The sequence below is a fragment of the Quercus lobata genome, chromosome 7 (assembly GCF_001633185.2).
Source record: "Quercus lobata isolate SW786 chromosome 7, ValleyOak3.0 Primary Assembly, whole genome shotgun sequence".
Classification (NCBI taxonomy): domain Eukaryota; kingdom Viridiplantae; phylum Streptophyta; class Magnoliopsida; order Fagales; family Fagaceae; genus Quercus; species Quercus lobata.
The window spans coordinates 13,769,530-13,786,706 of NC_044910.1; the positions used below are offsets into that span (position 1 = coordinate 13,769,530).

At 34.7% G+C, this 17,177-nt stretch overlaps 1 protein-coding gene across 1 annotated transcript; it reads right to left on the bottom strand.

The window, feature by feature from the left end:
• Window positions 1–413: 413 nt before the first annotated feature.
• Window positions 414–7,369, bottom strand: LOC115952965. Its single transcript, XM_031070353.1, has 5 exons — window positions 6,809–7,369; window positions 3,599–3,711; window positions 3,143–3,514; window positions 1,679–2,408; window positions 414–1,285 (listed from the first exon to the last, which is right to left on the bottom strand). Exons 1-5 carry the CDS (start codon window positions 7,056–7,058, stop codon window positions 1,215–1,217), a joined length of 1,536 nt encoding a protein of 511 aa, XP_030926213.1. The 5' UTR covers window positions 7,059–7,369; the 3' UTR covers window positions 414–1,214.
• Between the last annotated feature and the right edge of the window lie 9,808 nt (window positions 7,370–17,177).

Genomic DNA, 17,177 nt, shown 5'->3' on the forward strand with positions numbered 1-17,177 from the left:
TTTCCCCTCAATTTGTAAAATTTATATAATAAAATTATAATAGAATTTTTGGTATATTTCTCCTCAAATAATAGTCGTGGTGCCTTTTTGGGGGGGGGGGTTGTGGTGGTGGTGGGGGTGTTGAAGGATGGGAGACCTAACAAAACCCAAACTCCAAATCTAACTAATATCACGAATGCCACACCATAACTCTCAACTACAAGTTCATTGCTATTACTAAAATGATTTAAAGATTTGTTTATTATAGTTTATTTGACTCGTACAAGTTTTTAAACCTACATTGTTTTATATTCCTATCCTAATTTGTTCTATATGCAACATATAAGCGATTAAAAAACCCATACGTCACTTCGAAGGTTTTAAGTAGACAAATGTTCATAGATTGAATCAAAACCTCATTTCTGGAAGTAATATAAAACTAGAAGATCTTCGTTAATACTAAAATGGTTCAATTCAATTAGAATTACATTGCCATGTTGTTCACATCATATGTTACATTGTAGGCTTTCCATTTACAAAATGGTACCAAAAGCCCCTTTTTTTCAAACTTGCCTTATGTCACAATGCACAAAACTCACCTTTTGCGGTGATTGGTAGCCAACTTTATTAGCCCTTTTTGGTTTGAAGACTCTGATTTTCCACATGAGATGAGTTTCTTAAATTTCTTTCTTTCCTTCTTTCTTTCTTTATTTTTCCTTTTCTCCTTTAGGGGTACAATCCTTGGCATAAATTGTTTTGAAGCCCACAAGTAACTAACTGCCCCATTAGAAATACATGCTTTCAAATTTCTAGAATCTTTGCCAAATGAGGCCTTCTTACTTTGGGGAAAAAGCATACCTGATTGACGTGGGAGGGATGATAAACAAAAAGGTAATGTTATACATTTGTTGGTTCTTTTTTTTTTTCTTTTTTTTCTTTTTTCCCCCTTGCATTTCTGCAGAAGAGAATACACAAAACAGCTGCAATGCATGTAATCACGGCCTGCCATCTCTGTGACTTTGACCTGAAAATGCATCTACCAACTGGATTTTTAATCAAATATTTACACGCATAAAAACAACATATATCCACTCCAATGTGAAGCATGCCCTTTGAGTTGCTCACACTTACAGAACACCTCCGGCTTGTCCCAGTCGAACAACACTATCGAATCCTTCAAGTACCAGAGAAGTGATTTTAACTACAATATAGAATGTTTCTCCTTTGTTCATAAGTCATAACTGTAACACAAGAGCTAGGAACAGAGAAAATGCCCATTGCGCAGTATGAAGACGCCCTACAGATGCTGCAAAATACAGTGCATGATTATGCTACAGTTAAAATGTAATATCTATACATAGATGAAAATATTAAAATAGTCTCCATGTTTCAAAGTTAATAGACCAATAAATCTCAGAAAAGATAAAAACAGATTGATCATATGAAAGTTGTAATCCTATCGTTTATATGTGTGTGCGTGTGTGTGTACGCATAGGAACACATGGGCTGAGCTACTACAAACTGACCAATCTAATACCAAACAACTCTGCATGGGAGGAGGGGTGGATTACACACACTAAAAGTAACAGAATTAACAATAATTACATGACAAAACAAATTTCTAAACAAGTGTAATATAAATTGCATCAGATATCAGCTATATTTGGAGCAGTAAAGTAGGACCATTATATATACTCACATGAAGATGGTGATGGTGCCACTGACGGCATAATGTCAGAATGTTCTGATTTTGATGGGGGCTGGACATGAGCAAAAACCACATTTGGTAAAGGACTAGATGCAGAAATTGAATGGGGTACGGGTGCCGGTGTAACTGCTTGTGCTTGCGGTGAGGAAGCAGGATAATGAGATATATATGGTGCAAGAGTAGGGACTAAGTGAGAGTGCCTTTTTGCATTCCTTGGAAAACCCCTATTATATCCAAATTGGCAACCAGGAGGCTTTGCTTCATAACTTCTCCCAGGCGCAGGTGAGCTCTTTGGGGCAGGTGAAGCATGAGCAGGTGCAGGTGCACCTTTGTGAGTTGCAGGTGTACCCTTCTCAGTTGCAGATCTGGGAGGAATTGCAGGAGCTAGATGGGTATCATGGTGATGGTGGTGGTGATGGTGATGGTGATGGTGATGATGGTGGTGATGGTGATGGTGGTGAGGATGTGGCATAGGTGCAGGAGAAGGTGAGGTACCACTGCCATCATCACCGTGGATATCTGAAAGACGAACTTGCTTAACCCTACCAAATACAGTGTTATTCAGGCCAAGGTTTCCCGAATGAGAACCTTTGATGGTTTGAGCCAGTTGCTTTGACCTTTGTATTGAGGGAGTCCCAACTGCCAGGAGAACAGAAGACTGAACAATAGTGGGAGCCTCAATTGTCGAACCTTTCAGGTTTGATAACGTAACATACAAGTTCTGCATTCAGATGACAAAAATCACTTAAAATATCCATAGTGCATAGCAAGGCTATCAAATCATTATACTTTTACCATGAATGACTACGGAAATCCATAGTGCTTTCAAATCCTATTTGAAACCACTTCCAATCCATTTGAAACTAATCTAGATTTTCTTACAGAAACTTATTATTGGTTCAAATATAAACGAGTTGCTCATATCTTCTTTAAAAAATGTAAACATGATATAATTTATTACATCACGATCATAAAAATTAAGTTAAGAAGTAACAAAATATTTTCTTTTTTTCCTCCAAATAAAAAAATATCAAGAATGAACAATTTGAGTATTCTACCCAAAAATAAGCTTTACACGGCTTTTTGAAGAGTTGACAGAAATATAAAAAAGACCATTAGTAGTAACTTAGGTAATAATGTTAATATGCATCTGATAATTTATTTTTAAATGCATCCATACATATGCATGGAATACAAGATAGTTTATAATGTTATCATCATACACCTTCATACACAAATTTACAGGCACAATCCTGCCCACTCCCTTCAAATTCACAAACAACCACACAAAATTTTCATGTGTAAAAACATATGAAAATAGTGAACAAGATTGGGCCCTTCAATTTATACATTAAGATTGGTAGGCATTGGTATACTAAAACATGCAACCATCACATCACAGATAAGCCTCAGGAAAATACAAAGTAATTGGGCAAAAAAGAAAGATTGACAAACCTCATAAGGTGCCAGATGTAATCCCAACTTCAGCTGGCTCTTCAACTCAATGAAATTTATTTGTATTTGATAGATAGAGAAGTTTAATGTAAAGTTGAAAGTGATTTGCACTTTCTGCAAAAGAAATGCTTTTTGTGTGGGGACTATAGTAATTCCTCCTGGGAATTTTAGCACCTCAAAAAGGAATGGTTCCCCAAACAAGGATGTATTCAGTCTTAGAGGTAATTGATTTTCAACCAGATATTCAAAATTTTCCCTGATCACACTTTCAGCAGCTTGGGATATTTTTGAATCTTTTGCATCAGGATCAAGCCCAAACACAACCTTTGTTGCGTTTGATTCACCATTGGAATCTAGAGATAAGATGACAACCTGGTTCAAAAAATTAATTAGATCAAAATGCAGAAATATGAAATATGTGACACCCAAAAAAAAAAAAAAAACAACAGCTAATACCTTGATGCCAGTATAGGGCATCTCATTAAAAATGTCTTCCTGAAGCTGCAAGATGTTGTCTTGCAGCAAAGAAATTGGCATCTTAAGTTTGAAACTTGCTACTATATCATGACCTGGACAAAAACAATTGTCAGTCACATAATATAAAAAACCTAATAAATTTCACTGCAGAGAATTTAAAATCATTCTCACATCATCATACTATAAATACTTGCTACCTAGAAATTTCACAATCCATACCTGTGAGATGATTTATGAGGATTACAAGGAAAGTAGGAAAAAAAATTTGCACTGTTTAGTAATGAAAGCACAGAACTTAACAGAATACTTGGATCAAAGCTAAATATCACATAATCAAGGCACTATTTAAAATTTCCATCATCAAAGACGGAATTCCTCTTTTGACAATAATTTTAACAATAGATTCCCCAGCCAGTTTTTGGCAGTACCTATTTACTGAAATGAAAAATACTATATTTTCATCTCAAAAACCATACGTTCAAGCAATATAGAACCAACTAATGATAGTCCCTATGAATGCAAGATTGCAATGTCCCATTTGCCAGTACAATACATATTGCAATGTACCAGAAAGTGAAAGCACAAAAGCAATAAAACCAAAACAGACATTAACATAGTTCCTGGTTTGAAATTTCACGAACAATAAAGTAAGAGTCTCTTTTCAGTCAATCTATTTGCAAACATCTAAAAACAAAATATTATCAATTCCTCCTGTCAAGGTTTACAAAGTAAGAGTACTCTTTTGCAGACAAATACCCATGTTGTTGCTTCTAGATACGCAGCTGAAGTGCTGAACTCTGACTCAATTATTTAAGTCCAAATATGATAGATGCTTCAGTTTTAAATATGCAACAGGAACAAATAATTCTGCTCTACAAATTTAGTGAAGAGGCACATTGTTATGAGAGTATTCTGAGGAAACTTATAACTTCAAATGCGGTGCAATATCACAAAATGTAAATGAAACATAAAAAATTAACTCACAAAGAAACTGATTAATTGAGTCATCCAAGTAGCTCAAAATGTTATGCACCCAATTTGTTAGTTGCTGAGAGAACCAAGGCGCCTCCAAATGTGTTAAAATGGACTACTTCAAGGAAGTCCAAACCTCCACATTGAAATTTCACTCGCCAATAACATTTTTAAGTCTCCTTAATTATTCAATATCAAGCCATATAAATAGATGGATTTACAAGATAAATCTAACATTTAAAATCAAAAGAAATCAAATCTTTATCTACTACAAGTAGATAAGATTTATTTTAAAACTAATCTAACAATCTATTCCACCTTTTTCTATTTACCCAAACTAATAACAAAAATAACAATTTTAAAATGATAAAAATACATGGGATAAAAAGCACATAACATTTTGTCCTCCTTTGGGAAGGGACTCTCTCTCTCTCTTCTTTTTCTTATCATCTTCAAGCTTGTCTTGATGCCTGATATTATTTTCCCTTGTCTATAGCCTTCCTTCTCCTTGAATAACCAGTACCATAAGAATATTTCTCTTCCAAAGTGAAAAGTAATCAAAGGAATTTCTTCCTTATCTAGTTTTTGGGTGTTTCATTCTCAAAAAAATAGTTTTTGGGTGTTTAAGTTCAATAAACCACTTGGGTTTTGACTAGTTTGACCTTAGATACATCCTTGTTTGTTTAGAATTATATGAATCTTCAACTTGACCACCCACAAGTGGAGAAAGACTGGTTTGGCCATTGGGACATCTTGATACGTTTAGATTGTGCAAATCTTCAACTCAATCACAACCTACACTACCTGTAAGTTGACCCAAACGAGTGTTCAAAACAAATAAAACCGCTTGCATCTCCTTAAGCATGTGTTGTTGTGCGGATCTATAAACACTAAGCTTAGCTTCTAGTGTTCAATGCATGAATTGTCCATAGCGTAGCTCTAATAAAGACATAAGATAAAAAGCACTTAACAAGACCCCATTATTTTTGCCATAGAACAAATGCACCAGAATGGTACATGAGAAGGTGAACAATCAGTTTTGATCAGCAATCAAACTTCAGCAAGCCAATAAGCTGAGACTATTCTATATGAAGCTGATTCATGTTATGGTTACTAAAGATCAACATACAAAAGAGAATGAAAGAAATGACCAAAAAATTGGTAGAAGCCTCATGGTATGCTCATTAACTTTTTTTAATATAGTATGCTGAACTCCTATACTCTGCCAGACCTTATTTACACTTACCTTCAGTAGGCTTCATGATTCATATTGTATACATGACTGCCAAACAAAAAGGTTTCCATTAACAGTAATGGTACAGAAGAGAAAAAATAAATAAATAAACACCGATTTTGACACCTCATATCACACGGATGCTATGATAGACCATTGAATTGGCTCAAGCTAGATAAGAGCCCTTTGATCAAAAATATTGTTCACTCTCAAATGTGAAAACCCAAATTGGAAACTTTTTTTTTTGGGGGCTATCCAAATTGGAAACTTAATTCTTGTAACTGTAACCGAATTACAAGATTTGCTATTAACATGAAGGTCCACTTTTCACCCAACTCAAAATATGAAGGCAAAAATACCACCCATCAAAAAAGTCAGACTTAAGACATAAGCATCTATGCCCAATTCCTGAAATGTAGGTCCTTATCCTTGTAATTCCGGATACTAAAAATAGAAGAAACGCACAAAATAAACTACATCAAATCAAATAAGATTCGGACTACCCTATTTTTTCTCAATTGCAATTTACCAAAAATGTATGAATATAACAGAAATAGAAACCCTTAATCAAATCAAACACCTCTAATCCTAATTCAGTTTCTCAAAATTTCCCAAACTAAACAGCATAAACAAAAACATTCCATATTTTACTTTTCGCCCCCAATAAATATACTCCAAAATCGAAACCCCTAAAATTTGGAAAACAACATTTTACATTTTTTTTTTAAACCCAAATTAATAAATCTAAGTAACTTTTTTCCTTTACCCACATTTTCTCATCAACCAAACAAAAAGTCACAACCACCCCACCATCCAAACCACACAAAAATTTTAAAAAAATAAATAAAACCCATTGCCAAAAATAAAAAAATCTAGATCTAACCCCATCACACAATGTTGCTTACTCACAAACCCAAAAATTAAAAAATATATAAAATTAAAAAAAAAAAAAAAAAAAAAAAAAAAAAAAAAAGAAACCCCACCTTTGTAGGCATCAAGATCTAGATCCTGGTGATCTGCAAACTTGAGAAACGGCGGTAACCAAAAGAGAGCAGAAAGAAAAACAGCGGCAGAGAGCAACAAAACCAAGACACATCTAACACCAATGAGTTTCCCACAACAGCCACAGCAGCCATAGCCACTGTTTCCACACCATACCCACTGGTTCTCTACATTCTGGTTAGGCACTTCAAATCCCACTGCTTCACGCTGCTGCTCCTCTGTCTTTCCCATTCAAAACCAATGCAGAGAACCACTACTCTCAACTGGCTCCCTCTTCAACTCAACACCCATTTGAGGTTACAGTAGTGAATGTTGAATTTAGGGTTTGCTTGAAACTTTGGAAGGTAAAAGGAAAAACAGAGGAGGTGAAGATGAAGATGAAAGAAAGAGAAAAGGAGGAGTGAACTACAAATGACAAGTCTGGTCTTTTTAGTTATGAGATGGTGGTTGTTTATCTGTTTTTTATTTTTATTTTTATTTTCTTTTTTCTTTTTTCTTTTTTTCCTTAGAGTTTGTTTGTTTTTATTTTAGGTTTTTGATTTTTTGAAATTTTGAAAGAGGAAAGTGAGTACAGGGGGGGGGGACAGGTTTATTAAACTACGCACTAGAGAGTTGGGTATTGTGGAAATTGGAGAGAGAGAATGGATAAGTTCTATAAACACAACAAATTTCATAAAAAAATTTGACATTTGTTGGCGTCGGTAGTAGACTATTAGTGATCGGTAAAAATATAACATTAACAATAGCTTCAGATGAAAATCAGTAAAAATTTGCTAATTCAATGAGTGTGAAAAATAAAAAATGTTGTCAAATTTTTTGTGCTCGTAACATTAGGAGAGATATGCTTGTACTAATAATAGTTTAGAGAGAGAGAGAGAGAGAGATGCTGTGTACTAACAATAGTTTATTTTAATGGAGAATTGGAAAAGAGTAAGAAGAGAGTGAGACTGCACTAGTGGTATTTGGGTGAGATTGGTTTTGACTCGGTGAGTGGAGGTAGGAAATGTGTAGTGAAAGACAACTACAGTTTTTGCTTTGCTTTTTGTGTGGACAAAGGGTAATGGGTTGATGCAATGTAATTTAATTCGCCCCTTTGTTTACGGTTTTGAACGTGCTTTTGACTCTATGATTATTTACTTGTCTTTTGTATATTTTGTCAAATATGATTGGATATTAATGTCAAAAATATATATGTGATTGGATATTGTGATGTAATAACATTATTGTTTTCCTCAATGAATTTGAATTTGAATTTAAATTTTAGATCATTTCACTTCAATTTCTTTAAAGATAATCAGAGAATAACTTATTATTTTCTATCTACTTGACTTTTTTTTTTAAGTAAAAAATTCTATACAGTTTGGTTGGTATACCATAAAGTAAAGTAGCTGTGTTATTATGAAATAATAAATAATAGTAAAAAAAATAATAATAAATAATAGTAAAAAATAATTAAAAATAAATAAAAAGAAAGAGGAAAGTTTCAAATACTATTATTATTTAAAAAATAAATAATAAAAAGAATTGGTGAGAGATCTAGAGGTGAATTGAAGATTTAGATTAATAAAAGAGTTGCCACCTCACTTAAAAAGTTGTCACGTAGAGGTGAATTGAAGATTTAGATTAATAAAAGAGTTGCCGCCTCACTTAAAAAGTTGTCAAGTCACTTAAAAAATCTCATCTCATTGTTTCCTTAGACACATAAGTATGAAGACTAACAGAAATTAACAGATTGACCAACATCGCTTATTTTTTAAACTGTAAGGACCAATATCACTCACTTGAAACTTCAGAGACCAAAAGCACTTAGTAGATCAACTTTAGGAAACAACATTATATTTTCACCTTTATAATTATGTCAACTAAATTCCCAAACTTAAAACTATTCCAAATTGAAACCTTTGTCCATCTATGTCATTTTGGGTAGTAGTGGGAAAAAAAAAAGTGAAACCATTGATAAAATTTTTGTTTTGCCTAGGTAACCAACATTGATTTTCTGGTATAAAAATATTCGTTTTTTACTTTATCATGCTAAGAGAAATTTTCTCTTTTTGAATGAAACTTTCTCTCTCTAACTTCTCAATTTAATGAGTTTTAAATTAATTTATGAACAAACCTAGGTGAAGTACGAGAAATTATTAGGTCCACCGGAAGGATTGTTGACGTGGTCCTCCTAGTCTTTCTAACCAATAAAAAATGTTATTTATACAAAGGTGACATCACCTAATGAATTTTATTTATGCAAATGTGACATCACCTAGTGATTTTTATTTTTAATTCTCTCACCTTATTTACATATAACATCACACATTTGCTTAAATTATATTATTTAATTAGTTGGGACGACCACGTCAGCAATCCTCTCAGTGGACCTAATAATTTCTCGTGAAGTACAAGATTTAATTAATAGTTTCTAGCTTTTTGCTCCATCTATATTGGGAGATCAAATTGAAATGATTTTTCTTTTTAATTTGGGACTTAAGTTGACAAAATTAAAACTTTAAGACCCTATATGAAATATGATATCAACAATGAACCTTTTTGTAATTTTCAAATTTTTCCTAAAAATAAGATGGTGACTCAATTTATTTATTTTGGATAAAAAAAAAAAATCTGTAATAAGAGTCTACTTTCTTTAATGCAAAATGAAAGCAAGCAAAAGAATATACAAGCTAAGCTAAGCTAATCAATGATTCTCAACAACCAAAAAAAAAGAAGCTAAGCTGATCAAATAATAATTACAAAATTGGTCTAAAAAAATTACAAAAATTGAGTTATCCCAAGGAAAAAAAAAAAAAAAAAACCCAATCCCATTTTTTTAACCCTGTTTATAGGAGTTGAAAACTTGAAATGCAACGTCTATACTCTATAGAATAAAAAAGGGAGAGGACAACTAAATTATGGATATAGGTAAAATGCTGGTGGTAATGAATAAGAACAGATGATACAGATGTAGAGAAATGACATAATAGCTATATGATCTGATTTGTCCAAAAATATTTATAAAAACTGCTAGGTGTATTTCTTTTTTAGTTTTTACTGATGTGAATAAATACCCCATTGCTTGATGAGAAATGTTATGTCCACAATATTTTCGAAGTATTTTTACACCAAATCTTAAGTGGCAAGTTGATATAAATTATTATTGTTGTGATAAAAAAGTAATTTCAGTAGTAAATTTTATTACTTTATGAGTTGTGAAAAAAAAAAATATATATATATATATATATATTTTTGATGGGATTGCGAATAAAATACTTCATTTGCTTATTAGTCTGTGAGTGACAAAGAGCCTAAGAATACAGCGATAGCATAAAATAATTGAGATTCTTGAAAATCCATGAAAATCTTCGGCGCCTATTAAGCAAATAATAGAGAAATGACAGACACAAATACAATCGCTGGGCTGTCCAAATTGCTCAGACACGTACGTCAATTTAGGTGAACAGAGAAGAGCACTAACGTCGGTTTAATGCCGCTTTAAAAATCCAACAAATACGAACCCTTTTCATAAACCGCGGCGTTACTATTTCAAAATATTTTCCCACAGTGTTTTTTGGTATGCGTAAAATGTTGTTTCACAAACAACAGAACTCGTGATTTGGCCCGTATGGTAAGAGATCCTTAGGGGTGATTGATTTGTGTTTTCAAGCAGTTTTTAATCAATATTTTACGTATTTTTTATATATTTTTTTACTTATACATATTTTTTCACATGTTTTTAAACAATAATTTTCAGTTTTTAAACACATTCACCAAACGGGCCCTTAGTATCGTTATTTAAATGTTGTGAAAATATGTGTGGATTAAAAAGTGATATAAAAATACGTGTTATAATTTTTAAATACTGAAAATTGTTGTTTAAACAACAATACCTAACAACAGTACTAAATAATACAGGTTGGCACATGGATATAAAAGCATCACGCCATCACCATCAGTGGTTGTAAATTTTAGGGGTTCAGCTTTAGTCTAGTGGCCACCCGTCAAGATACAGACACGTGTCTAGTCTTGGACATGTGTTCGCAATCTAACGTGTCCAGTGGCACTAGCCACTGAACAGAAGCCGGATTCAAATTTTAGCTATTTTACCACCTCAAATCCAATTTAAGTGCTAACATTGGTGAAGTCGAAGGCAAAAATATTTTGCCTTCTTGTTATAGTGAACTGCCAAGACTAGCAGTTCCCTGTAGCAATATGATATAAAAATTATAAATTATCAAAAAAATAAATAGTATATGACTGATGATAAAAATAAGACCATTGATGCAATGTGTATTATGAAAATGTGTGTTAAAATAAATAAAGTAACTTTTTGAAGTATTAAATGTTAAAATTTTTAACTCTACCGACGTGGATGCTCTAGGTTTAGACATACTTTGTTGATTTGTTAAAAAAGAAAAATGATATAGTACCCACAAAATTAAATTAAAAAAACACTTCTTTGTTTTTTTTTTCTTTGGGGGGGTGGGGGGGAACTTTGCAAATACACTCTAAATTACAAAGGGACTTTTAACATTTTACAGCCAAAACAGAACACACGAATTATAGCAATTAACTAATATGTTGATAATTCATAGTTCTATAACAGAAGTGTAGTTGAATAAAGTTGATATTTACCCAAGGGAAAAAAAAAATCAAAACAGAACAAAACAAAACAAAAACCAGAAAGAAAGACAAAAGTGGTGTTGTTGAGCTCCTACAGCCGTTGACTACAATAATTCATCAACAATATCGTGCAGATGGTCCAGGAGTAGTAGATTCAGCTATACCAGATTTAGAGCAGAGAATCACTTTATCTTTATGACACCAATAGTTAGCTTACACGTTAGAGAAGCTTTCAAAGCAAATCAACCATAATTAGTAACTTGTAATTTGTTATAATTTGTATTTACTTCTATTTTTTTATTCTATCAATCATAACGTACCATTTAAGAATTACTATAAAAATACGATGGGTATAGTATTTTTTACATATTATATTACAGCAAAATGTTAAAAAAAGTTGAGACTTAAGAACAATTCTAGTACTTAACTTATATAACGAAATGTAATTGACTGTGTGACAATTTTACGTTGACTTAATATTTAATTTTTTAATCACTCAAAAATTGGGGTATGTGGGAGTGACGTGAGTATTGGGTTACTTACATGCCTTGCTGGATGGTTCCAGTAGAGAGTGGAGAATAATGAGACCACGCGCCAGTCACGGGGGAAAGTAAAGTAACGGTGCTTGATGCTGTTGGAGTTGATTCATGGATATGGATTCATGGTCATGGTCTGTGGGGGCGGCGGGCGCACCGCGAACACCCGTGATCCAATTAGACGCACTATCTCCGCAATGTATACGTCAATTTGTCATGTGTCTACTTACTGTTTCACTTCATATTGTTTTTCTTTACTGATTTTATCGCATAAATTCAACCTACACCACTTATATTCTCATACCTCCTAATATAGTAGTGTGTCACATGATCTCATCAATTTTTTTTTTTTTTATAAATATATATATATATATATATTAATACAGACAATCGTACCCTCGTTAAAACTCTATTACCTAATATAAATATATAATAAGAAAATTTAAACTCATATTAATCTAAAAAAAATTAAAACCCATATAATTACACTCATTAAAACCTGAAAAAATCATTATTTATCCTTGAAATACTGAATAATTACCCTTAAAACTTATTTATAAAAAAAAATTAATCTCAGTACTTTATTGCCTAATATAATCAAAAAATTTAAAACCTGAAATCAAAGATTCTTCCCCAACTGATTGCCATGTTTATTAGTGAGATAAATTTTAGCTAGAAACTAGGTTGTAATCTAAATCTACAATTCCGCTTAATATTTTTTTTATTCGATGTGAATTTTGACAAACGCGTCATTTGATTACATTTTCTTCTTATATCCATCATACTTGCAAAATTTCTAGAATATTAAATATCAATAGCTATGTTATCAATCAAATGTTTAAATTTCAAGTTTTTGTAATGTAAAATTTTACATAAAAAACAAGTTTATAGATCAAATAGTAAATAATATCATATTTGATAAAATTTGACAAGTGTGTTAAGAATGTATAAAAAACATGTAATTCAATAGTTAGATTTTCAAAATATGTAGACATATTAATTTTTTTTAGTGGAAGTTATAACCTTAGGCTACAACAAAGTTCATAGCCAAACTTTGTCATTATTAGTGCAATGGTTGCGGTGCAATTCTTTGAGTTACTTTTCCTGCTCTTTTGTTATTATTATTTTTTTTATACAGGTTTGAAATTCTACTTTAGCCTAATCTGAGTATATATGTGTGTGAAACTCTCTTGGAAACTTGAAACTTAGCCCTTACCCCCCAACCCCACAAACACTTATACTTGTGGAGTGACCATCGCACCAAAAATGTACAGTGGTTTTTGTTAATTATTAACCTTGATTATTAAAAACCTTTTTTAACTAAAAAAAAAAAAATTATGAGAAAAATAATATTTCCAATTTTGTTTGTTTTTTTTTTTTTTTTTTTTTTTTTTTTGATGAAAACAAAAGAGACATAATTTTAAGAGTTAATCAGTCTATCATTGTAGTGCTCAACTCTATCAAGGCCATCAAGTTTTCCACAATAGGCATTGGTTCATCAAAAGAAATAAAAATACTAGTATTAAGATTGGTTTTAAGTTTTGCAACGGTATTTACGCATTAATTGTTTATGACATGTTGTTTGCTTGTGTGATGTGACATGATCCTAGATCGTTGGTCAGTATAGTATAAAATATCAATTTCTCTAGGAAATGTAGGTGTCTAACACTTTCCTACATCATAACACTTTCCTACATCATAACTTATCATTCAAACTTAGATCAAATTTTCATAGATTAGTATTTAGCTATGTAATTTTCATTTTTTTTAGAGTGTAATTAAGATCAAAGCCTAGTTTTCTTAATGTACACTTTTTTTATCAAATCAATAAAATGAAGCGCTTTTTCTATGTTTTTCTTTTAATTTGTTTACATTTAATAAAACTAGTATGTAACATGTGCTTACGCATGGGAATGATGCATGAATTGTAGTGGCACTATTGATGTTAGTTTGAGTTATTAAACATATAAGACATTGTTCGATCAAGACATTTTAAGGTACTAAAATAGTTTTTTCTTGAAATTTTCATGATATTGGTTATGCCAAGTTTCTCATTACATTGCTATTTACATATATAATTTTGAAAATTACTATTGGATACTACATATACAATATCTGTTGACAATTATTGTCTATGAAATTTTACTAAATTAATATGACACAAAATAAAATAATAAATTGGTCAAATAGTATCTCATAAATTGAATGAGGATAACTGCATGAGATCGTTAAACTCAATTACAATTTGTTATGTTCAATATCTTCGCATAAAAAAATATCTGAATAGAAACAGTATAAAAAATATGATCATTAGTTCAAAGAAAAATAACAGCAAAAATCTAAATAATTTAATTTGTATGGAAATCTAACAAAAGCAAAATCTAATCTTGATTCTAATTGAATTTTCTCCAAAATTTGGTTTAAAAAAACAATATATATTGTAAGGACATGATTTGTAACGACCCAGAATAATATTGGGTTCGCACGTAAAAAGGCCCAAACAATATCATTTATAGAGCGTGGGTTTGAAAGGCTAGGCCTCAGTCACAAGACGGTGGTTTTCCGTGGTGTTCGTACATAATTAAATCGTGATCACCATAGGAGTCTTTCTCCTGGAGGCGGGCTGGAGGGCTCTGGTTTTTTGCCATTTTTCCCAGCCCCTTTCTTGGTGCATTAACCTTTACATTATATAGCCCTTCTTGGTTGATCTTAGCCCTCCACTTGTTGGTCAGGTAGGTGCCTACTTCTGTACCCGTCCCATCAGCTGTCCCTCCTTACTTTCTGTTAGTTGCGATGATCGAAGTCGCCCTGCCCAGGCGTCTTTTCTCATTAACATAGTCAGGACGCTGGCTGGTGCATTTAATGCAGAGGGGACGTGTTCACCCTGAACCAGTTTTGCATCGTACCCCCATGTGGGTCCCATTCTACTCGCATCCCTTTCAGGGGGCTTTTTAGGGGTATCCTTCATCAAGACGTTGCTCTTCCCCTTGAGGTCCTGGAGTGCCGAGGACAGGGTCGTCCTCAGCTATTCCTCTCGACACTTCGGACTTTCCCCATTCGTCCTCCGCACATACCCTCCTCGGCACGGGCCCCGAGCCTTAATAGGGCATGGGTCGGACCATAAGTTCCCTGACCCCACAATAGCCCCTCAAAATCCTGCTATCCCACTCCTCGGGCGGATAGGAGGGTTTGATGACATCAGATATCTGTCAATGCATATCAATCCTTGTCACTTATCGGTTCCCGAGACTTTTCGTCTGCCCGAGGCACGTTCCTGGAGCCCTTGGAAGGTGAAACGTGGCCTCATTAAATACGGGCGGTTTTGTGTTTCCCACATTCTACGGCATGATGAAGATCAAACGGTGGTGATTCCTTGGTCTTTATGGGCGGGAAAATTTGTGCAATTACCCTAGAAAGTATAAAAGATTTTTTGGAACAGATCTGCCTCTTTAGTTTTGCACTTAAGAGTTCTAGTGCATATACCCTGGGTTCATCTGAACTTTCGTCCAAACTCAAGTCTATCTCCAGCACAAAAAGCCTATCCGAAGCGTCTTTCCTCTTTTATGTAAGTTCCCTGCCTCCATTAACTCGTACTTTTTCTTTTCTGGGTTTATTTTTCTCTGGTTCCCTTTCTTCTCCCTTCGCTGGTTGAGTCTGTTTCGTAAATCATAGAGATGGCTAAATCAAGACTGAGGAAATTAGTCGATACTGAAGAGGCGATGAATAAGTTCATCGCCGATTACAGGATTCCTCCCAACGTGAGTCTGAGGCATTGTAAGATGGGGGAGTGGCACTATAAGAGGGAAACGGGCGAGGTAGTAATTCCCGTCCTCGCCTTTGTAGAGGGGGGTATGAGAATCCCTATGGGGCCGGTAACGAGGGGTTACCTCAGGCATTTCCGATTAACCCCCACCCAGTGTACCGGCAACATGTTTAGGATTCTGAGTTGCGTGGATGCTTTAAACGAAAAGATGGGGTTAAGACTGACCCACCATGACGTGAATTAGTGTTATAATCTCCAAAATTTGAAGGAGAAATCCTACTACATGAAGACGAGAGACGAAAGGGTTCGACTAATTCAATGCCTCTCTAATTCCAACAAGGGGTTAAACAAGGATTTCCTTATCGTCTCCGGTGAATGGCATGATGGCAATCCGTGTCCCATAGTAGAAGGAAAACCAGGTGGGGTATAGGGAATGGAAGGGCGCTGACCCTTTGCGCCATTCTAATCTGATGTGGTTCGATAACTAACCATGCATATGTGTTTTTCTTTTGTAGATCCACACGCTTATCAACGGCATTTTCACTTAATCAACCGGGTGGACTTGGAGACTGTTTTACAAGCGGCAGTTTTCGTAAATGACGGAGATGGTCAAGTCCGAGCCGCTCACAAAATATTAGGGTACACTCCCGTTCAGAAGTCATTCGCCGACCCTAGGCACGTGATCAGCGAGAGCCGTTTTCGGCTTCCAAAAATTACCGTGGTCGAGACAGGATTTCTAATCTCCGAAGTACCATCTGTCCCAGAGAGCATCCCACTGGTGGGCCCCTCCTCGTCTCATCAAATAGCGGAGGACGAAGGCGAGTTAGATTAGCCCGAGAAAGGGTTTGGGGTGTTTGACCTAGCCAACCAATCCGAGGATCCTTCTGGTGATATAGGTGACCCAGCCTTGTTCGAGGCGGAGTTGTCATCAGTAGGCACATTCTCTCAAGCCGAGATGGGACTCAAGAGAAAGCCCCTGACCAGCCTATTCGAACTCCTCGAGGGTCAACCAGGGCAGGATGCGCAGGAAACGCTACAACCTAATGCTCCTTCCCCACCACCTCAGCCCCAGATTGTCCAGACTAGGTCATCCTCCACCAAGTCACAGCCACAATCCCCCTGCCCCAAACTTCCTGCTCCTTCCCAACCAACTCTGCCTCCTCGGCCGGAAGGCACTGATTCAAAGAGAAAGAAGAGCCCCAAGGGCAAGGAAACCATGGATGGGGGAAAATCCCAACCTTCTAAGGAGAGGGAGGAAGCCCCGCGTGCGAAGCAATTAAAGATTGGGCACCAAAGCAAGGATAAGGAGACCGAAGTCCAACCTTCCTAAGGCAAGGGAAAGGGGATCGAGGCCCAATCCTCGCCAAGCGCCTGGCTTCCCGCCCTAATGCTCCACGGGGGTCCACTGCTGGAAACCGCATCCATGAGGGACCTTGGAGATGG

Excerpts from the sequence above, each read along its gene's own strand:
- LOC115952965 (XM_031070353.1), bottom strand. The coding sequence starts at position 7,058 with ATGGGAAAGACAGAGGAGCAGCAGCGTGAAGCAGTGGGATTTGAAGTG. Across the intron at positions 3,712-6,808 it reads AGATCTTGATGCCTACAAAG|GTCATGATATAGTAGCAAGT; the intron begins GTGGGGTTTCTT and ends GTTTTTGTCCAG. Across the intron at positions 2,409-3,142 it reads TACATCTGGCACCTTATGAG|AACTTGTATGTTACGTTATC; the intron begins GTTTGTCAATCT and ends ATCTGAATGCAG.